General features: G+C 45.7%; 1 protein-coding gene across 2 annotated transcripts in view; it reads right to left on the reverse strand.

The window, feature by feature from the left end:
- WDFY4 (WDFY family member 4) overlaps positions 1-23,414 on the reverse strand; it is a 184,123-nt gene that overhangs the window by 60,449 nt on the left and 100,260 nt on the right. For both annotated transcript variants that reach the window (XM_083738111.1, XM_083738112.1), the window contains 4 exons: positions 9,375-9,452; positions 7,215-7,418; positions 4,618-4,690; positions 2,941-3,092 (listed from right to left, as the gene is read on the reverse strand). In XM_083738111.1, coding sequence (XP_083594237.1) covers positions 2,941-3,092; positions 4,618-4,690; positions 7,215-7,418; positions 9,375-9,452 — 507 coding nt within the window. The remainder of the gene's footprint in view (positions 1-2,940; positions 3,093-4,617; positions 4,691-7,214; positions 7,419-9,374; positions 9,453-23,414) is intronic.

Here is a 23,414-nt window from a genome sequence, read left to right on the forward strand (position 1 = left end):
AACCATACACAACGGCACAGAGACATTTCAGAACTCCAGCATCTGAGCTATCTTCGGACCCAATCCTAAGAAAATCAAGCATGTTTACATGCAGTAAATGCGTGAAGACAGGTTCAATGAGAAACACAGGTTCTTTAGAGTGCAAGAAGCTGATCCATTTGGCTTATCTCTTTCCTAATGCAAACACCCCCAAAAGTAATTATGGCCGTCGAGAATTTGCCCATCTCTGCGAAAACCCAAAGTGCGCAGTTCCACACACAACAACATTTTTACAGAATCAAACTGTTTCAGAAGCCAGTGCAAGCAATTTGGTACGGAAGAGGTGATTATCAAGGAGCAGTGCTGTGAGAGAGCTTGTTCCTGCTCTGTGGCCAGCAGACTAACTGAATTAGCATGCTAACTGAGCATATAACGGCTAATGTTACCTCCTGCAGCTTTCTAAAATTTGTATCGACTTAGCCGTTGCTAAAAGAATGCTTCTGGCATGTCTCGTGGCTTCCTGTGGAGTTACACAGAGGAACAAAGCAGGGGTAGCAACATTACATGTGCCAAGGCAAGGAAAACCTGTCTCACTGAGGTTACATTGTTGGGAACAGCTTAATTGTGTTGTCTCGATCTAGGTAAAGCTAAAGGTACCCCTGCCCATACGGGCCAGTAGTGTCCAACTCTAGGGTTGTGTGCTCATCTCACTTAAGAGGCCGGGAGCCAGCGCTGTCCGCAGACACTTCCGGGTCATGTGGCCAGCGTGACGAAGCTGCTCTGGCGAGCCAGCACCAGCGCAGCACACGGAAATGCCGTTTACCTTCCCGTTATAAAGCGGTACTTATTTGTATACTTGCACTTAGGCGTGCTTTCAAACTGCTAGGTGGGCAGGAGCTGGGACCGAAAGACGGGAGCCCACCCCGCCGCGGGGATTCGAACCGCCGACCATACGATCAGCAAGTCCTAGGCACTGAGGTTTTACCTAAAGCCCAAGCAAAGATATATGTATCACTTTCAGAGGACCTTGTTTGACTGATGGACATAACGGCCCGACAGTGTTCCTTAACATTTCTGAAAGGCAATGCTACAGCGACAAAATGCCGTTATATAAAGTTGCAGTTAATGAAGGATATATATTGTGGGGTGGGGAGAGGGCGGTTGTAATTTTTTCACCAATCCCATGGTAAAGGCAGTAATAGGTTGTAAGAGTACATTATTAATTGCAAGTCCAATATAAACATACTGTATATAAACATGAATATAAACATGAATATAAACATGGCTTAAGGCAGAGGGCCCTGTCTGAATGCTGCCCTCAATTCTTATACATGGAAAACTAGCTCATCAAAGAGAACACTTCTCCCTAGCATCTAACTTTCTATGTGTGGACTTTTTTTTTCCGTGGAGACACATTCAAGTCAATAGCAGGTGAGCTGTTTCTTGAGCAATCGTTGTGAATCGCCTGAAGGGAAGTCATATGATCAGTGCTGGATTTACATATAAGCTAAACATGTCATAGCTTAGGGGCCCCACTCTCTTGGGGGCCCCCCAAAAAATTAAAGGAAAAAACCCCTGGATGTACATTTCCAAAATTTAGGATAAAAAACAAACAAAATAAAACCTACATACAGCAGCAGTGCTTTGTGTTGTGTAGGCTCCTATGGTGTAAGTCATGGGCGCCGCCTGCTAGCCTGCTCACTAAAATATCACTGGTTTGCTCATTTCTATATATAGGGTGCCTACATTCTGCATGGACTGGTTGCATGGCAACATGTGCAAATGCCTTTAGATACCTATTAGGTCCATAAATTACCATATGGCATATATTCAACACAAAAAACAGCAACAATATCTGGTTTCGAACATCCTGACATATCACCAGCTAAACACTGCAATATACTGATATATCACAATGTCTGAAATAAGGATGACACTGGCTGGATTCATGGTTTTTCCTGCATCGTGATTTTTGCATCGCACACACAAACACAAACACACACACACACATCATGATTCACAATATATTGCCAGGTCAAAAATTATGAAACTGATATGGACTTCAAACCAGTTTTGGATGATATAGTGGTACCTCGGGTTAAGTACTTAATTCGTTCCAGAGGTCCATACTTAACCTGAAACTGTTCTTAACCTGAAGCACCACATTAGCTAATGGGGCCTCCTCCTGCCGCCGGAGCCCGATTTCTGTTCTCATCCTGAAGCAAAGTTCTTAACCTGAAGCACTATTTCTGGGTTAGCAGAGTCTGTAACCTGAAGCATATGTAAGCTGAAGCCTATGTAACCCAAGGTACCACTGTATATCAATATATCACCCAGCCCTAATCAATAACCTAAATTTTCCAATGCATTTTCCCACCAGTTTTTCCACCTCAAAAAGTCTGTGTGTTTTTTCCCCCTCCTGGAAGCAGGTTTCTTGTACAAGGGCATGAAATTCAGTTTGCTGGTATATAACTGAGTAACATCCACAAACTAGCAACAATCTGAAAACAGCCTGTTTCGTGTCATCCCCCTCTATCCTTTCAAGTCCAAGGATAGAGTTATCACAAGATAACTGTTTGGTCTAGTGACAGGGGTCAGTAAACTTTTTTAGCAGGGGGCTGGTCCCCTGACCCTCAGATCTTGTGGAAGGTCAGACTATATTTTTTTTGAGGGGGGGGGATGAATGAATTCCTATGCCCCACAAATAACCCAGAGATGCATTTTAAATAAAATGGCACATTCTACTCGTGTAAAAACATGCTGTTTCCTGGAATGTCCATGGGCTGGATTGACAAGGTGATTGGGTCGGATCTGGCCCCCGGGCCTTAGTTTGCCTACCTATTGTCTAGTCTAGGCCTCAACAGAATATAAGATGCTTTCTCTGCACCAAATTACACCCCACCATTCATTTGGGAACAGTGATGTGCAAAACAAAAGTTCCCCAGAATCAACTCATGGTACCTTTTCATCCTGTACAAACTCTTGCAGGATGATTTTCCGCTCTGTGCACATTTCCAAAAATTCTTCCGACTGGAAACTTTCATGCAGGGCAGGGAAGAATGTCAGCTGCCCACAATCCATCTCTCCTTCTCTTCCATTTAGCTTTTGCTCTCCTGTATCAGTAGGAAAGACAGGATCAATGGCAGTATGTTTACAGTAAATAATAAATGGCTAACAAATAGTTGTGTTTGCCTTGTAAACAAGCCCAACAAACTCACTAGCCACCATCGTAGCTTGCATTTCCAAGAGGGCAAATCCCTTCTTCATGGTCAAAATTGGCAGACTACTATTTTTTCTTAAATGCCCTATACCAAGCGGACATTTGGAGGAAGGCTGCATTTCTAGGCTGATGGTCACAGAAAATACCATATGTTTTGCTCTATAAGACTCACCTTTTCCTTCCTAAAAAGTAAGGGGAAATGTGTGTGCGTCTTATGGAGCGAATGCAGGCTGCGCAGCTATCCCAGAAGCCAGAACAGCAAGAGGGATTGCTGCTTTCACTGCGGAGCAATCCCTCTTGCTGTTCTGGCTTTTGAGATTCAGAATATTTTTTTTCTTGTTTTCCTCCTCCAAAAACTAGGTGCGTCTTGTGGTCTGGTGCGTCTTATAGAGTGAAAAATACGGTAGTTTCCCTTCCTTTGCAGCTAGCAGAGAAATCAAAGAAGTGGGCACATGAGAAAGAGAGCAATCTCTTTCTGCTCCCTAGCCTGCACTATGGTATTGGGCAAATTGCTCTACACAAGGCTGGTATATGTCATGCCTTCTATATCCATAACTGACCTAGACCCTGAAAGCATCATCTGAGCCCCTTCTTTGTGTGCTTCCTCCACAAAACGTCCAGAGGGTGGCAACACAAGAACGGGCCTTTTCTGTAGTGGGTGCTCTTATGTGGAATGCTCTCCCCCAAGGAGACTCGCCTGGAACCTTCATCGCGTATATTTATTTACAATGTTCAGAATTCCCTCCAACTTTATTTAGCTATAGTTTGAATGCTCAAGTATATAAAAGGTAAAGGGACCCCTGAGCATTAGGTCCAGTCATGGCCGACTCTGGGGTTGCGGCGCTCATCTCGCTTTATTGGCCGAGGGAGCCGGCGTACAGCTTCCGGGTCATGTGGCCAGCATGACTAAGCCGCTTCTGGCAAACCAGAGCAGCGGAAACACCGTTTACCTTCCCACCAGAGCAGTACCTATTTATCTACTTGCACTTTGACGTGCTTTCAAATTGCTAGGTTGGCAGGAGCGGGGACTGAGCAACAGGAGCTCACCCCATCAAAGGGTTTCAAACCGCCGACCTTCCTAGGCTCTGAACCTAATGGTCAAGGGTCCGTTTACATTTACCTTTATTCTGCCACAGCTCTCTTGCTTAGCTAGCAAACTACACCAAGTCCTTCCAATGGCATTTACAAGACAAAGTGTCATCTTGATCAAATAACTCGGACAAAATTTATCATATTAATTCACTCTTTTTCATGAATTCATTTCATTGTGGCCTGGTATATTGTTGTGAAAGCAATCAAATGTCCAACACAAACAGATGTTTCGGAATCAGATTGGTGCCTGCCTGCCTGCCTGCCTGCCTGTTCTTTCCATACATTACCAGAGGTGTCTCATGGAGCCGTCAGCCCTGGAATATTACCTTGGCTTTCCTCCGGGGTTACAGCAAATGGGCTGTCGTGCGGCTGATGAGCCTGAGCAGAAGAATTATGCAACTGAAATGGGGGAAAAACAGGAGGATCAACACACTTCTACATCAAACTGGAACTCTGGAGTATCGCCTTCCATGAACCGTCCAGAGTGCCCTCCATGATAAAGCAAGGCTTGCAGGTCTTTCCTTTTTATTTGTTGACAGCATCTGGTACTTAAAAGCCCACTGCTTCTGAACATGGAGGTTCCTTATAATTACTAGACCAGCCACTGATGGGGCTTAGCACACATGGATTTATCTACTCTCATTTTGAGATCATCAGGGTTTCCCAAACTTGGGTCTCCAGCTGGTTTTGGACTACAACGCCCATCATCCCTAGCTAGCAGGACCCAGTGGTCAGGGATGATGGGGACCGTAGTCCAAAAACAGCTGGAGACAGCAAGGAAACCCTGATTTAAGTGTTACGATGAGACCATGATGGAAGCATGGAAGTCAATGAATGAAAGGAGGAAGGAGGAGGGTGGAGATTGCAGGCATGATATCATTCTCTCCCCAACAACCCATGGTTTATTGTGATGGCCTGGGATTCGGACTCGGAGGCTGAACCTGAGGAATCCCAGCCTGCACAGGCATCCCCGCCTCCAGAACCAGCTGAGCCGGGGCTGGGGATTGAGCCTGAAGGGCCCTCACCTGTGCTGGATCCTCAGGTGCAGGCACCAACTGAGTCTGCTCTGGCTCCTGAGGTGATGGAGGACCCATTGCCTGCAGGTGCTCTACTCTCAGCCCTGTCAGGGGAAGGTGAGGTGGCCTCTGGGTCCAGTAACCCTCCAGCCTCTCCTGAGCTGCAGAGGCTCAGGGCAGAGAGGCGGAGGGAACTAAGTTCCCACAGGAGGAGTGCTCACCTCCAGGCCAGGAGAGGTGAGTCACCTGTGGACCGGGGCTGCCCTATGCCTCGGGGCAGATAAAAGCCAGCCAGCCCTAGTCCCAGGTTGCGGGAGCAACGTTGTTGATAGCCTGTTCCTGCCTGCACCCTGTCCTGCTCTTCTGCCAGAGTTCCTGACCTCACCCGACTCCCTGCCTTGGACCCCGCTTCAGCTTTGACGGACAGACTCCATACCGCACCCTCGACTTCGGACTGGACTCGGACCTTGCCGCATGGTTAACCCTCAGGACCAGCACATTTATTAAGCTGATACAGAGTCCGCTCTTCTGCGGCAACATCCGCCAGATGGAGGACCCCTGATAAGCCATCCATGCTTATTTCAAGGCTTCTGATAGTATGCAAGTGAACCAAAAGAAGTACAGTGGACGCTTGGGTTGTGAACGTGGTCCATGCGGGATGCACATTTGCAACCCGCGTCTGTGCGTCTGCGCACATGTGGGTTGTGATTCAGCGCTTATGTGCATGTGCAACTGCCAAAACTCGGAGGTAACCCATTCCAGTACTTCCGGGTGTTGGCAGTCTGCAACCCAAAAAAACACAACCTGAAGCGGACGCAACATGAGGTATGACTGTACAGGCAAACCTTGGATCCCAAACACCTCTGTTTTGGAACGTTTTGGCTTCCGAATGCCGAATACCCGGAAGTAAATGCTCCGGTTTTTGAACATTTTTTTGGAAGCTGAATGTCCGACACGACTTCCGCTTGACTACAGGAAGCTCCTGCAACCACTGGAAGCTGCGCTTTGGCCCCCGAACATTTTGGAAAAGACTCTCCTCCCTGGAAGAGAGGGGAGTGGTTGTGGGCGGGAGCCCGAGCACCGCCCCTAGCAGGGGGCATTAGCCCCCTGCCTCCACCTCTCACCTGGCTGGTGCCCACGCCCCTCGGCAGGCACCCAACCAGGTGCCTCCGAGGGGGCGTTTACAGCAGCCTTTTGCTGCGGCGCCAGCTCCTCCTCGGCCTCTCGTCGCGAGTCACCCACCCTCCACTCCCTTTGAGCTCAGGGTCTTAGTCTATTGGCCTTGCTATGGACCTTAGGTTGGTCGCCCTGGTTGTCCAGGGAGCCTGGTAGGAATTTTTCCATTTGGCATTAGGCTTTTTGGTTTTTTCGCCTACCTCATAGTCACAACTTTTGTGGTATTGGTGGGTAGGTTAGGCATTGGAATAATGTGTTGTGGTGTGTCGAAGGGCTAGGTGTGGCCATCGCCTATGCCTTCAATTTTTGGGTATTCCGTTAAAGGAATCTGGCGGTCGTGTACTCTGTCCGATGCCTGCTTGGCGGGAGGCCATGGCACGACCCTCGGTGACATCAGGGGAGAGCCTATAGTTGGAGTAGCATCAACAGGCTCCACCTACTGGTGAATAAACCCCTTGTTTTAGACATCCAATGCCTAAGCCAATACCTTTTCACTGCTGTAATCAATAAAGTTGTGGCCTTTTCTTGCCCATTAACCTTATATCACGTGTCCTTGTGTATTCATTTCACATTGCGGGGGTCGGGTCCTCGAACCACAACCGAATAGGCTTCCAGAAAAGAAGACTGTAGGCGCCAACGTTCTAGAGGGAAGAGCTGCCCCTCATGATTAGTCTTACAAGGCCATTACTGATGGAAGATAATTCCCACTTGTTGCCCCCAAGGCATGTCACCTTGTTTCTTGTTGACACAGCTGTATGATAGGTGACTCTGAGCCAAACCCTCTTCCTCATCCGCGAAGGGCCTTCGTATCCATCCAGAATCCACCTTGAAGTAGAAGGGGCTAAGTCAGACGCCCATGGTCCTCCTCTCCGAACCAGCTGCTCCTCAAGGTCTGCCCAGGCTTTTGCAGATTTGTTGTACCCACACATTAACCTCTGCGAAGAAAGACTCAAAACAATCAAAACTCAGCTTGGTTTTCTTACATTTATTCAGAGATTTCATCAGGCTGCTGAAGTGGGAGACCTTTACCACGGGAACCTAGGCTACGAGAAGCAGAAAAGTTTGTATGCCGTACATATGTAATAATTAATAACAATAATTTTATTATTTATACCCCACTCATCTGACTGGCTTGCCTCGGCCACTTTGAGCAGCATCCAACACATATAAAAGCATAACAAAACATCAAACATTAAAAACTTCCCGATAAAGGGCTGCCTTCAGGTGCCTTCTAAAAGTTATGCAGTACTTTCTCTCCTTGACATTAAATGGGAGGGTGTTTCACAGGGCAGGGGCCACTACTGAGAAGGCCCTCTGCCTGGTTCCCTGTAGTTTCACTTCTAGCAGTGAGGGAACTGCCAGAAGGCCATAGGTGTCTGGGCTGAACAATGGGGCTAAAGATGTCCCTTCAGGTACACTGGGAGAGCACCTCCCTATCTCAGATTTCTCTCCTACAGTTCATGTCCCCCCAAATATGGAACTGGTGCAGTTTCCCTGCACTATACAGGAATGTTTCAGGAGGCAGAATACAGGACCCCTTCCCCACTAGTAAGATTTCCCTGCCCCTTGCTCCAGAAGTTAGGTTCAGGTTTGAGGTCGCAGCCCTGAGACCTCCAGTGGTACAAGAAGCTGCCTTAGATAAGGTCACATGATTTGTCCATCAGTCTGCTTGGACTTTCAGCAGCTTTGAAGGCTCAAGCAACTTTAAAAAACAACAACCCTTGTTTGTAACAACCATTTACATTTCATTGAGAGTTTTTGTATTAAATTGTTTCGCCGCACCACTTTCATCTTCAGTTTATTGCGAGCAATCAAATTATTACAATCAGCAGAGGAAAACCCAATAATTCTCTATATATTTTTAAAAAACATGCATCCATATGGTGTTTTTCTAGTAAATGTATTAAATGAAAAAGGAGTCGTCGATTAATGGCTTGTCAATCACAATTAATGTAGCCATTCCTATCAACTATTATATGTTCCTATGTAGAATATTTCGTTGGAAAAATCACATACTTACTGCACTTAAAAGGGGAAAAAAACATTCCTTTCCCACCAAGCAGGGGAGTGTGTGAGCAGTACTTGGTCCAAATTCTAATCTACCCACCGATGCAAATAGAGGTGAGAAAACCAACATAGCTGCCCTTATCCCATTTTGGGTGTAAAAAATCACGTATGGTTAGGTCTGTCAAATGAAGCCTGCACAGGAGTCCTTTTCATTATGCTGTAGTATGAATAGAGAAGAAACTGCTTTCCATTTTAATGCCTACCTACCTAAAACACACTTCTCAAACCAGTCGGAAAAATGAAGTGCAGAAGCCCTTGAAATTTTGCACTTCCGAGAATGTTTCGATCCAGCTTTTCAAGAACAACAACAAAAATGTTATATATTAGGGGAAGCACACACAAAAATGAAAATGCATTTTAGCAGCAATTGCTAGCAAAAAAAAGATGCATATATAAAAATGTCTGTGCCAATCTTAAAATAATGTTTGCAAGGTGATGTGGAAATGGGACAAACTGAACTTAAGGATGGAAAAACTCTTTTGTCAACAGCAATGGGGGCAGGGGAGATCACCAAACAGAGGAACTGAGGGAAACTGATCGATTTTCAACCTTCACTAATCTGCAGAGATCAGCCCTTTTTATTCAGCTAAACATCAGACCAATGACACCTGCACTTCCAAGTCCATGTTGCTCAGCAATGCTTCATGGGCTCCCAAAACTCAGTGATGTTCTGCTGCTCTTGATGTTTTGCGTTTAGGTTGCCCAAAAAACTGCAAATGTACCAATGCTATGTTCAAAACACCACAACTCCCTTACTGGATAGTAGCCCATATGCCCAATCCTCATTTGGCTAGGAGCAGAAAAATGAGGCTGGGGCTTCTTACCTCAGCGTGGTCCTTGCACAAAAGCGCATACAGTTCTTGACCATTTCTCCGGTATTCTTCCAGACGCGATGCAAAGTCCTGATGAAAGAGTAAGGAGATGTTACAAAGTGGTTTGTGAACGCTGTTCCATATTTGGCTCAGCCCTAAATTGAAATGCACAAACCACAACCTGTGAAAAAACCAAAAGCTTCTGGAACATCGTATATGATGAGCTTAAAAAAATGTTGAAGTATAACTTTATGAAGAATACAGAAGCTTTTCTACTAGGGATAACGGACAGAGGTATAGCAAGAGAAGATCAGAAAATATTCCTCTATGCCACAGGAGCAGCAAGGATCCTAATTGCTAAAAGCTGGAAAAAAGAAACTGTGCCAACAAAAAGGGAATGGCAAGAAAACTGTTAGAGTATATTGAACTGGCTAGATTAACAGAGGCAACTAGAGATCACACTAGACAAGAGTTTCAAAAAGCATGGGGAAAACGCAGAGAATACTTCACAAAACAGTGCCCTAAAATTCATACCTGGACTTGTTTTGATTAATGTCTGCAGGAGACTTTGTGGATATTTAAGTTATAACTAGAAAAATCTTAATAATTATTCACAAAGGAAATAGCTTATAAGAAGTAAATAAGGAGGCCAGATACAGGATAAAGGAAGTCTTTTATTTGGTTGTTTGTATTGTTTATTATGCTCATTGTATGTTACGTTCACGTTAAATGAGGGTGGATTTCTATATTGGGGGGTGGGGGTTTATGTTACGTTGTAAATAAAACTTAAAAAACAGAAAAGAAAAGAAATGCACAAACCACAGATTTTAAATCAAAATCTCAGATTTTAAATCAAGGTTGGGGGAGAAGAGAGGCGTGGAGTGAGAGCTATGGAAAGAGCAGGGGGAGGGGGTAAAAGGTAAAGTTAAAGGGACCCCTGACCATTATGTCCAGTCGTGACCAACTCTGGGGTTGCGGCGTTCATCTCGCTTTATTAGCCGAGGGAGCCGGCGTACAGCTTCCAGGTCATGTGGCCAGCATAACTAAGCCGCTTCTGTTGAACCAGAGCAGCGCACGGAAACGCCGTTTACCTTCCCGCCAGAGCGGTACCTATTTATCTACTTGCACTTTGACGTGCTTTCGAACTGCTAGGTTGGCAGGAGCAGGGACCGAGCAACGGGAGCTCACCCCATTGTGGGGATTTGAACTGCCAACCTTCTGATCGGGGGTGGTAAACTTTAATTCTTTTACACAGTGTGTGCACAAGGTTTTTGTGTCAGTGTCACATGGGTAGGTTCTCTTTCTATTCATTTACTAATTTACATTGGCAAGGAAAAAATGTTTCTCCTGTCACAAGCAACCTGTCAGTGATAAGTTCACATGGCTGTTTATATAAATGCATGCATTTATTTGCTACACCAATTGCTTGCCCAAATACCCACTTAGACTTACAGATACTAGCTTTGTATGTATCTAATATATACTGTATTTCTCCATGGTAGAAACTTGGAAAAGTAAGAGTGTGTTAAAGTAATCCCTTACTTTAAGGAAGTATCATGGTCATTTTCCACTGATGTTATGTTAACACTGGGCTTGCTGTGTTAAAGTGACACACGTAACACTCGGAGGGGAATAATCATGTGAGTAGGAGTTCCAAATCACATCAAAGTGCAAGTAGATAAATAGGTACCACTCTGGCGGGAAGGTAAACGGCGTTTCTGTGCGCTGCTCTGGTTTCACCAGAAGCGGTTTAGTCATGCTGGCCACATGACCTGGAAAAACTGTCTGCGGACAAACGCTGGCTCCCTCGGCCTGTGAAGCAAGATGAGCACCGCAACCCCAGAGTCATTCACGGCTGGATAAACCGTCAAGGGTCCTTTACTTTCTTTTTTTAGGAAAGTCATTCCGGGAGGAAATAATGTAATCTTTCTGTGAAAAAACATTACGACCCAGCATATTTGAATAAAATTAATTTTACTTTTAAAATGCTTAACTTTCTTTTGGAAAGAATGTTGATGTTTGATGTTGTCAAAAAGATAGATGGGCAGGCAGGCAGGCAGACATATAGATATATATTGCTTTGATTTAAGAAATTAAATAAGTTACCCCCAGAAAAAATGTAAGAAACCCCTGTCAACCACTGTAAGCCCCTCCCCTCAAGTTAAAAAGGGGGAATAAGAATCTACCACTAGCCCCACAGTAAACCACCTCCCTTCTCCCTGTTCACCTAAATGTCCCCCTTAAAAAGATAAAAAGGGCAGTCCTATATTACTCTAGTTTTACTAAAATATTCCATGTTATTACATCCTTTTTATGTTTTATCATATTTCTAATGTGTTGTTCTTTATTGATTTCTGTAATGGCCTCTGGCTAGACAAAGGCTGGTTGATTGGATTTACTGATGCTAAACTACAATGTGCATTCTAAATGCCTGCACGGCCTTTATTGCTGTTTTACAGTTATTATTGTGAACGGCCGAAATTTTGGCAAGCAGAAAGGCGGTGGGGGGGGGGAGGAATTAAATATTATAGAGCTGCATATGGTGTCCTCTTTTATTCCACCCCAACTTTCCTAGCTTTGCAAACTTAATTATTACATTTCTTTGTCGCTTTATGCAAAAGAAATCTCAAAGCGGCATAACAGTTTAATAATATTTCATAATAGCCTGGCAAATACAGAGGCAAAGAGTGCCCATAGTTCTGTCCCCCGTGAAGGCTGGCAAGCTGAGAGGGGCTCACAAAGCCACTTCCAACCTCGGAAGGCTTCACGCCCCCAACACACGTGCGGAGGCTGGCTTCCAGCCCCCGTGCAATCAGGGGAATCCTCGGGCCGTGTCGTCCCCTGAGCCAGCCAACCGGCTGGCTCAGGGGGTGTGGCTTGCCGCACTTAAGGCGAGCGCGGCCCGAGGATCTCCCTCTTTGGTCCGCTCAACTGCTGAGGTTTCCCACCCGCCCACCCTTTAAGGTTCCCCTTCTGACCTTGCTATGGACCTCAGTTGGTCGCCGTCAAGGGGCCTGGTAGGAATTTTTTCCACTTGGCAAATTGGCATCGGCCATTTGGTTTTTCACCTACCTTGTAGCAAATCGTCACAATTCCTTTGGTTTTGGCGGTTAGGCATTGGTAGGGGTATTGTTATGTAGATGTGTTGGGGGGGGGAGCGCCATCACCTCCCCCAAATATTGAAGAGTAGTCCGGTAAAGGGACGCGGGTGGCGCTGTGGGTAAAACCTCATAGCCTAGGACTTGCTGATCGCAAGGTCGGCGGTTCGAATCCCCATGGCAGGGTGAGCTCCCGTCTTTCGGTCCCAGCTCCTGCCCACCTAGCAGTTCAAAAGCACCCCTAAGTGCAAGTAGATGAATAGGTACCGCTTTATAGCGGGAAGGTAAACGGCGTTTCCGTGTGCAGCGCTGGTGCTGGCTCGCCAGAGTAGCTTCGTCACGCTGACAACGTGACCCGGAAGTGTCTTCGGACAGTGCCAGCTCCTGGCCTCTTGAGCGAGATGAGCGCCCAACCCTAGAGTCGGACACGACTGGCCCGTACGGGCAGGGGTACCTTTACCTTTAGTCCGGTAAAGGATTCCGGGGGGCATTGCCTCATCTAAAGCTATGGAGGTCAGGGCCTAAAGCGCGCCCCTGAGTGGTGACCCCGGGGGAGTCGCTAGTTGATGTGCATCAGCAGGGCTCCCCCTGCTGGTGTTAACCCTTCCCGGTCTTCAAGCAAACAGGCTGAAGCTGGATAGCCTGATAGGACCAATGCCTAAGCCAATAAAGTTGTGGCCAATTTTAGCCCATTAACCTAAAATAACGGTGTCTCGTGTCTTTATTCCTACTGGTGGGAGGCGGGAACTTGCCACGCAACAGCCCTGCCGTGTAGGCCAAGATTAATACTGGCCTGGGGGGGGGGGTCAAAAGGGTCTCTTTCAGGAAAACAAAGTGGGGGTGGGAGGCTAAAAAGTGGGTCACAGGGGAAGCTGGGGAGGGAGCAGATCTGGAGTAGGAGACCATGTTGGTCAAGTGGACGAGCACAGACAGATGTCCAACAATAGAGAACCAATTGGGGGGAGCAAGCTCCTTGTTTGGGGGGGTGCTTCCCTCAACTCACCCAGTGCCACCCATGCCTTTAAGCAACGATCATCTTACGATCAATTAGCAGGAGTCCCGTTGACGTCTTTGCAGTGTGGGAAATGATCCTAAAACAGGGACAGCTTGTATTCAAGGTGCTGGGATAAGTAGATTGAAGATGAATGGTTTCCTTTGGAGTTCTGTAACTCATTTGGGAAACGCAAGGCTCAATGAAGGTTCCCCTCAGTTGGTACAGCATGAGACTCTTAATCTCGGAGTGGTGGGTTTGAGCCCCATGTTGGGAAAAGATTCCTGCATTGCAAGTGGTGCTGGATTTATGCATAAGCTAAACTACCTATAGCTTAGGGCCCCACTATCTTGCCCCCCAAAAAAAATTTAAAGAAAAAAACACCCTGGATGTACATTTACAAAATATAAGATAAAAACCAAACAAAATAAAACCTATATACAGCAACAGTGTTTTGTGTTGTGTAGGCTCCTACAGTGTAAGTCATGGGCTCCGCCTGCTAGCCTGCTCCCTAAAATATCACTGGTTTGCTCATTTCTGTATATAGGGTGCCTGCATTCTGCATATGCAAATGGCTTTAGATACCTATTAGGTCCATAAATTACCATATAGCATAGATTCAACACAAAAAACAGCAACAATTGGTTGTTGACAAAGCACAGCTGGACATATAAAGGGCCCCATTACCTTCAGTAGCTATGGGCCTCATCAAACCTAAATCTGGCCCTGATTGCAAGGGGTTGGAAAAGATTACCCTCGTGGTCCCCCTACAGCAGTGACGGCCAAACTCGGCCCTCCAGCTGTTTTGGGACTACAATTCCCATCATGCCTGACCACTGATCCTGTTAGCAAGAGATGATGAGTGTTGTAGTCCAACAACAGCTGGAGGGCCAGGTTTGGCCCTCACTGCTCTACAGTTCTATGATTCTGGAAGGTTATGGTTCTCAATCACCATCTCCTCCCCCAAAATGGACAAACTCCATCCTGGTTGACTCTAATTGAGATGAATGGGATCTGTGCATGGTCTGAGCTATGCCCTAGAGTGGCCTTCATCACCCTTGAGTAAGCCGATGGGACTACAACTCCCATCATGCCTAGCTAGCAGGAGCAGTGGTCAGGGATGATGGGAGTTGTAGTCCAACAATATACGGGGACTCAAGGTTGAGAAAGGCTGCCCTTTTTATTTCGGCGAGGCTTCCAGCCAACAAGAGATGCTTCATTATACTCAGCTCAGCTCTGATGGATTGTTAATTAACACCGAGTCATTTAAATAAAAGAGGAAACTGTGGGAATGTTCAGGGGGGCAGGAGAGGATATATAGTTTATTATTATCCTTCCTAACTTGCACTAGCAAGTTCCTTTACTTAGCAGAGTTTACATTCCCCTTCTCGTGCACAGCAGATAACTGGTTGCAGGCTCGTGTGAGCCTCTCACTATTATACAATTCAATCTGTCTCAGACTGAATTGTACGTTCCTGGTAAGTTCCCTTGAATTCCTCTTAAAAAGAATAAAGAAGCCACAATCTTATTTAAAGATGATAAAATTAGTTTACTCACATCAGTTCACAGTTGGATTCCTGAAAGCAGACTGAGTTACAAATATGTACATGTGGATCTACCCCGAATGGGGGAATAATCCCAGTGCTTCTGCTAGCTGAGAGCTAGTAGAGCAGTCCTAGCTAATAGCTGGTCAAATGAAGAAGGAAGTCAAATAGAGAGGAGGGTGTGCTGCGTGACCTGTCCTTGTGTTACCTGGACAGGTTAGGTCACGCCCACCTTCTATCACATGCAAAAGGAAGGATGCTCCAGCCAGGAGGAACAGGAAGTTTCGACTGGCTGGACCAAACATTTCCCCGCATTACAAGGAATGTTGTACTTGACTGCCTCTCAAGGATCACATCCCACAGAAACAAGTTTATTCTAGAACAAGCTTGGTCAAATTGCCTCAGAACGCTGGCCAGGCTTTATCAACCTGTAGCCCTTACATGCCAGAGGCATGGCAATTCTTCACAACAAACAGTCCTGCTTCTGCTTGGTTTGGGCTCTTAAGTTAATGTGCTACAAGATCTATGGGATCCCAGTTGACACTGGCCAGTATCCAGCTCTGTGCCTGCACTTGAACAGCAACTCCTCTCCAGGAAGCAAACTGTAAAGCGCTGATGGAAGCCATTAGAGTTTGTTTGCTTGAAGCATCATTAAGCTCGTAATCACGGTTGCGGCCTCACAAAACTATTACATAACTCATACCCAACTCCCATAAAGACTGACCTAGAAAGTGGAAGAATCCCTCACTAAGGGACTGGGCCAGCAGGCAGAAGTCAATGAGCCAGGAGTCTCCTTCACGGCTTAGCTCTCCACGTAAACCCTCTCTACCGATCAACATACATACACAAAGCTATATGGACGCCACTTCCCTGCGGTGGGATCCTATACTGCTGGAGACTGTGGGAAACATTTAGATATGTTTAATGATCGGTAGTTTAAGGCAGCTACGGTGGTACCTCGGGTTACATACGCTTCAGGTTACAGACTCCGCTAACCCAGAAATAGTGCTTCAGTTTAAGAACTTTGCTTCAGGATGAGAACAGAAATCATGCTCCAGCGGCACGACAGCAGCAGGAGGCCCCATTAGCTAAAGTGGTGCTTCAGGTTAAGAGCAGTTTCAGGTTAAGAATGGACCTTCGGAACGAATTAAGTTCTTAAGCCAAGGTACCACTGCACTAGAAAAAGCAATGCTGACATACCGTATTTTTCGCTCCATAAGACGCACTTTTCCCCTCCTAAAAAGGAAGGGGAAATGTGTGTGATTCTTATGGAGCGAATGCAGGCTGCGCGGCTATCCCTGAAGCCAGGAACGCTCCCCCTGCCCTGAAGAGGCTTCGCGCAGCTATCCCTGAAGCCAGGAGAGTGAGAGGGATCGCTGCTTTCGCTGCGCAACAATCCCTCTTGCTGTTCTGACTTTGCTTTGCTGGAGAGGCACGGCGCAGCTTTCCCTCTCTGTGCAGCGCCCCTTCAGTGAAGCGGGAGGAGAAACGGAGCCCCTTCCATTTCTCCTCTCACTTTGCTAGAGAGGTGCTGTGCAGCTTTCCCTCTCTACGCAGCGCCCCTTCAGTGAAGCGGGAGGAGAAATGGAAGGGTCTCCATTTCTCCTGCCGCTTTGCTGGAGAGACTCTGCGCAGAGAGGGAGAGAATTTTTTTTTTCTTGTTCTCCTCCTCTAAAACTAGGTGCCTCTTATGGCCGGGTGCGTCTTATAGAGCGAAAAATACGGTATTTCCTTTACCAGGAAGGAATCCCAAGAGAATAGGAATGGGTGGCATTTTTAGGAGAGTGCAGATTAGGTAGCCAATGGTCTTGTTTGGAAGCAAGCATGCTATGAAACTAATGGAGCTTTAGTTCCAGGCTCTATAATCCTGGGCCCCAGAAACAATTTTATCAGTGCTAAAGTTAAGATTTTTTTGGGATATTATTTACAATGAACTAAAAAAGATACTAAAATATAATTTTGACAAAAAACCAGAGGCATTCTTACTGGGGTTAATTAAGGAAGAAATTCACAAAAAAGATGTAAATCTATTTATGTATGCCACAACGGCAGCGAGAATTCTCCTGGCTCAAAGCAAGAACTCCCCACATTGGAATATTGGAGAACAAAGATGGTAGAATTTGTGGAGTTGGCGAAATTGACGGGGAGGATCAGGAATCGACCTGAAGAAAAATACGAAAAGGACTAGAGCAAATTTATTCATTATTTGAAAGAAAATTGTACTCGTATGAAAACGTTTGTAGCATTAACGTGAAATGCTTTGTAATGAGAAACTAAGATGCTGATTTATAAATAAGAATATGATTTCTTAAGGCTAATATATGATAAAGAAGTGATTATGGGAATGCGATAGATATGTTAAATGTTATAGGGATGTCAGAAAGAGAGACGGAAGGAAGTCAAAGCTCATTTTGAGCAAATAACATAAGTTGTGAATATGTGTATGGAATCAAGATGAAATATGGAAAATCAATAAAAATTATGATAAAAAAAGAAACAATTTTATCAGACCCTCCAAATGTCCCTATTTTCCAGGGACAGTCCCAGATTTCCAGAAGCCATCCTGGTTTCTGATTTGATCCCAGAATGTCCCAATTGCCTTTTAGGACACCCCTCTTTTCATTGGAGAAATGTTGGAGAGTATGCTCTAGTCCACATTACTTTTTTCTTCTTTCAAAAATGGGTCTAGTAGACCCAATTTGAGTCACACAGCTCAATTTGATTAATTTATTGTTGTATATATTTGAACAATCCCAACATCTAAGAGTCAGGTGCTGTAAAGGTTGTTGCAAACAACCCCACTGAGGAAGATGACAGTGTTCTGAATATGTTCAGATCTTCATATGCTTTTTAAAATACAGTTGTCCCATGGAAGTTGAACGGAATCCGTTCCAGAATGTCTGTTCGACTTCCAAAAAATTTGGAAACCAAAGCACGGCTTCTGATTGGCTGCAGGAAGCTCCTGGAATCAATCGGAAGCCGCGGAAGCCACATTGGATGTTCAGGTTCCAAAGAACGTTCACAAATCGAAACAATCACTTCCAGGTTTGCAGCTTTCAGGAGCCAAAACTTCTGAGTACCAAGGCATTTGGGATCCAAGATACGACTGTAATTGTTTAATTCACATCCTATCATTTACGTCAGTATATGATTGTTGTTGTTGTTTAGTCGTTTAGTCGTGTCTGACTCTTCGTGACCCCATGGACCACAGCACGCCAGGCACTCCTGTCTTCCACTGCCTCCCGCAGTTTGGTCAAACTCATGCTAGTAGCTTCAAGAACACTATCCAGCCATCTCGTCCTCTGTCGTCCCCTTCTCCTTGTGCCCTCCATCTTCCCCAACATCAGGGTCTTTTCCAGTGAGTCTTCTCTTCTCATGAGGTGGCCAAAGTATTGGAGTCTCAGCTTCAGGATCTGTCCTTCCAGTGAGCACTCAGGACTGGTTTCCTTCAGAAGGGATAGGTCTGATCTTCTTGCAGTCCATGGGACTCTCAAGAGTCTCCTCCAGCACCATAATTCAAAAGCATCCATTATTCGGCAATCAGCCTTCTTTATGGTCCAGCTCTCACTTCCATACATCACTACTGGGAAAACCATAGCTTATGGAAAACCAGTATATGATTAGTACGAATCTTTTCTAAATGAAGAAGTAACGATTATAATAAAAGTAGTTTCACACATACACACCTGTGTGATTATGCAACTTTGTTACTTGAATGGTTTTTAAGCTTTTCTCCGTAACGGCTGGATGTGAAAGAGAAGATCTCCTTTCTTTTTGCTTCTTGGGGACAGTCACAGAACAAGCGGTTCTGTTTTTGCACTTTCATTAAACATCTCATTCTCACTGCCGCTCAGAATAGGGATCAAATGCTCATTTTGTGTTTCAACAGACTGCAGCTACAACCATTAGGGTTCCAGTTACAGATAGGTAGCCGTGTTGGTCTGCCATAGTCAAAACAAAAAAAAATTCCTTCCAGTAGCACCTTAAAGACCAACTAAGTCAGTTCTTGGTATGAGCTTTCGTGTGCATGCACACTTCTTCAGATACACTGAAGAAGTATCTGTGTATCTGAAGAAGTGTGCATGCACACGAAAGCTCATACCAAGAACTGACTTAGTTGGTCTTTAAGGTGCTACTGGAAGGAATTTTTGTTTGTTTTAACCATTAGGGTGTCTTGTGTAAACTTAGCGCCTTAACCCTCTAGGAGGCTAATGCACATTGCCAACTGCACTGAACCCCCACATGGTTGGGGAATAGCAAGCCAAATGAAAATCCTTGTTTCTCTGCTCCATCTTCCTCCCACCACCCGCCCCCCTTTCCAACCAGCTACACTTAGGAAGCAGCAACTGCCGGAAAGAGAAACCACAGTCGCGGAGCCTCAATGTGACCTTGTGGCGAAGCACTTCATGGAATATCACACAGAGAAATGAATAGAAGACAATCAGAGCACAGGCTGGGCATTCCTAAGATCGGCTGTAGATGGTAGACAGTGGAGAAAGGGGACGTATCTGCTCTTGCACAATTCCCATTCAGTGAGTTTGTGCAAGAGAACTTTGTGATAAATTGCATCCAATATAAATGCATAGCTGCATGAGATGACATATAAGTGCGCTTGGACTAAAATTGTCAGCCAAAAGCTTTACTTTTCTGGTTTAGCACCATAACAGTTAACTCTGGGCTTCAGTAAAGCAAATAATTTAATTAGACAGTGCCTATACGATACTGAAGGGACGTGGGTGGTGCTGTGGTCTAAACCACTGAGCCTCTTGGGCTTGCCGATCAGAAGGTCGGAAGTTCGAATCCCCACGACAGGGTGAGCTCGGTCCCAGCTCCTGCCAACCTAGCAGTTCGAAAGCACACCAGTGGAAGTAGATAAATAGGTACTGCTCTGGCAGGAAGGTAAATGGCATTTCTTTGTGCTACTCTGGTGTCAGTGTTCAGTTGCGCCAGAAGCGGTTTAGTCATGCTGGCTATAGGACCCAGAAAACTGTCTGTGGACAAACGCCGGCTCCCTCTAAAGCAAGATGAGCACCGCAACCCCAGAGTCGTCTGCGACTGGACTTAACTGCCAGGGGTCCTTTACCTATTTATATGATACAATGACAGAACAATTTGACTACAATAAGGAAATTTTGTCCATGGCATGATTATTTCCCACCTAGTCATTTTGTCACTTTGGCACCCTATCTGCAAAATTTAACAATTCCAAAATACAGGCGCGCTTTCACTTTTGCAAGATTGAATATGCTGCCATCGGCTGTCCTTGAGGGTCGATTTCAAAAAATTCCACTGGGAAAACGGTTATGTCCTTGCGGAGATGGCAGTATTGAGCCCATGGCTCATGTGCTTCTTGCACTCTTCATAAAGATTTGCGGAGTGAAGTTATTGCCCCTCTATTATTGCCCATGTTGGATTGCTCAACCATTGCTACTGTGTTCTTTTCTTCTAGCAGATCAAGGTGACAGCAAAAACTGCAAGGTTTTTAGCGGGGGCAATTAGAACAAGATCTGTTATTTGATTGTTGATGTAACCCCCCCAAATGTTTTTTCAATAGTTAAGTTTTTACCTCTATCTTCAGAACATTTTATTGTATTGCTATGGCTAGTGGCTGATGCAAATAAAGATTTTTCTGATTCCGATTCATTTGATAATATAAGATTCAAGGCCTCCCTCATTCACAAGAACCTCAAAGCTAAAGTCATATTACAAAATGTCTAGGTAACATGTTGCTAGACCAACATATATGTACCTGCGGTCTCTCTGTGTGAGCAATGGTGTCACAAATTAATATATATTTCAGTAATACAAACCAGAGACAGCTTCCTGGACTCACAAAACCCACACAGATCAGTAAAAAGGTAAAGGTAAAGGTACCCCTGCCCATACGGGCCAGTCGTGACCGACTCTAGGGTTGTGTGCCCATCTCGCTCAAGAGGCCGGGAGCCGGCGCCGTCTGAAGACACTTCTGGGTCACGTGGCCAGCGTGGCGAAGCTGCAACGTCGTTTACCTTCCTGCTATAAAGCGGTACCTATTTATCTACTTGCACTTAGGGGTGCTTTCAAACTGCTAGGTGGGCAGGAGCTGGGACCGAAAGGCGGGAGCTCCCCCTGCCGCGGGGATTCGAACCGCCGACCTTACGATCAGCAAGTCCTAGGCACTGAGGTTTTACCCACAGCACCACCCGTGTCCCTGACCCAGATCAGTAGCTTCACATAGTTTCCCTGCCTTTTGCTACATCACAGTCTTCTAGTTGCAAGCTAGTTATCAAAGCAGGCATTCATGTTGCAAAGGGGAAAGAGTTTAATATACATCATTAATAGCAAATTGTCTGGTTTCACTGAAGGAAAGCAAAAAAAAAAGAAAAAAAAAAAGAGGGTTGCCATGAGCAGTTTTGAAATGAATTTCAGATTCAAAACTTCCCTTGTGTATTTAATGGCATGCTAATTTACATTTTAATTACTTAAGAAATCAAAGCATTTGTTGACAGTGGAACATAATGTCAGTTTCATAGTGCACTGTTGGTAGATGCTTAATGAACTTAATTAGATAATTAGTGATGTTAATTATCCTTCTATTATGAAGATAAAGATGTTACACAAATGATGCACAGAAATATAATTATATGTTTGCTTGTTTGGCTCTTGAAAGAATGGAAATAGCAGACCAAACATAATGGTAAGAGAAAGTCTCAGAAGGGATTTTGACATGTACTGCCTGGTTGCTTTAGCTGCTACGGAAACCCCATGTCTGGCAAGGGCTTTGTGCAATTCAGCTTGGTAGACCGTTCCTTAACACAACACGAACAGCAGAGCAATCCTAAAAAGGTAAAGGACCCCTGACAGTTAAGTCCAGTCGTGAACGACTCTGGGGTTGCGGCGCTCATCTCGCTTTACAGGCCAAGGGAGCCGATGTTTGTCCGCAGACAGTTTTTCTGGGTCATGTGGCCAGCATGACTAAGCCGCTTCTGGCGAAACCGGAGCAGCGCAGGGAAATGCCGTTTACCTTCCTGCTGGAGCGGTACCTATTGATCTACTTGCACTTTGATGTGCTTTCAAACTGCTAGGTTGGCAGGAGCTGGGACCGAGCAACGGGAGCTCACCCCGTCGTGGGGATTCAAACCGCTGACCTTCCGATCAGCATGCCCTGGGCTCAGTGGTTTAGACCACAGCACCACCCACATCCCTAGAGCAATCCTAAGAATGTTTAATTAGATGTCTCACTGAGCTCAGCGGCATTTGCTGTCCAGTTTCTTCTGGCATGGGACACAGGTGGTGCTGTGGTCTCAATCACAGAGCCTAGGGCTTGCCGATCAGAAGGTTGGCGGTTCGAATCCCCGCGAAGGGGTGAGCTCCCGTTGCTCAGTCCCTGCTCCTGCCAACCTAGCAGTTCGAAAGCACGTCAAAGTGCAAGTAGATAAATAGGTACCACTCCGGCAGGAAGGTAAACGGCGTTTCCGTGCTCTGCTCTGGTTCGCCAGCTCCCTCGGCCAGCAAAGCAAGATGAGCACCGCAACCCCAGAGTCATCTGCGACTGGACCTAATGGTCAGGGGTCCCTTTACCTTTACCTTTCTTCTGGCATGATGCTGAGCAACACAGGAGTTAAGTTGTCATATATAATCTGGCCAACAAACAACGCTTCCATGTGCACAAAGTAGCATTGACTCCCCACTGAAGTTTTTTGACAGATGATAGGCAGAAGCATAAGGAAAATCAAGCCTCCTTGCCCCATGATCCCAGCTTGAATTATGGGGTGCAAGATAGGAGTACGATTACCCCCCCCACCCCACCCACATCTTGCATCAGGTCGAAGCTACGGATCAAGCAACTTGTGCGTAGGCTTGAATTTGTGACCCCCATGTCCCTTGCCTAGCAGGGGCAGCCTGTGTAATAGCTGTGCTGATTCGATGAACCTTTCAATAATTAGAAATAATGTTCAGGCTTCTTGTGGTCTGAAAAGCAACATTAATCTGAAATTGGGAGCTGGGGGAATCAGAGTTAGAAACAAATTTCAGGACAACCCTAATTCTAAGAGCAGTGTGCAGGGGATCAGAGCCACTGCTCTATTTACGTTCTTGCTGTTGTTTAGTCGTTTAGTTGTGTCCGACGCTTCGTGACCCCATGGACCAGAGCACGCCAGGCACTCCTGTCTTCCACTGCCTCCCGCAGTTTGGTTAAACTCCTGCTGGTAGCTTCGAGAACACTGTCCAACCATCTCGTCCTCTGTCGTCCCCTTCTCCTTGTGCCCTCCATCTTTCCCAACATCAGGGTCTTTTCCAGGGAGTCTTCTCTTCTCATGAGGTGGCCAAAGTATTGGAGCCTCAGCTTCACGATCTGTTCTTCCAGGTAGCACTCAGGGCTGATTTCCTTAAGAATGGATAGGTTTGACCTTCTTGCAGTCCATGGGACTCTCAAGAGTCT

This window comes from Podarcis gaigeae (assembly GCF_964106915.1).
Source record: "Podarcis gaigeae genome assembly, chromosome: 5".
Taxonomy (NCBI): Eukaryota; Metazoa; Chordata; class Lepidosauria; order Squamata; family Lacertidae; genus Podarcis; species Podarcis gaigeae.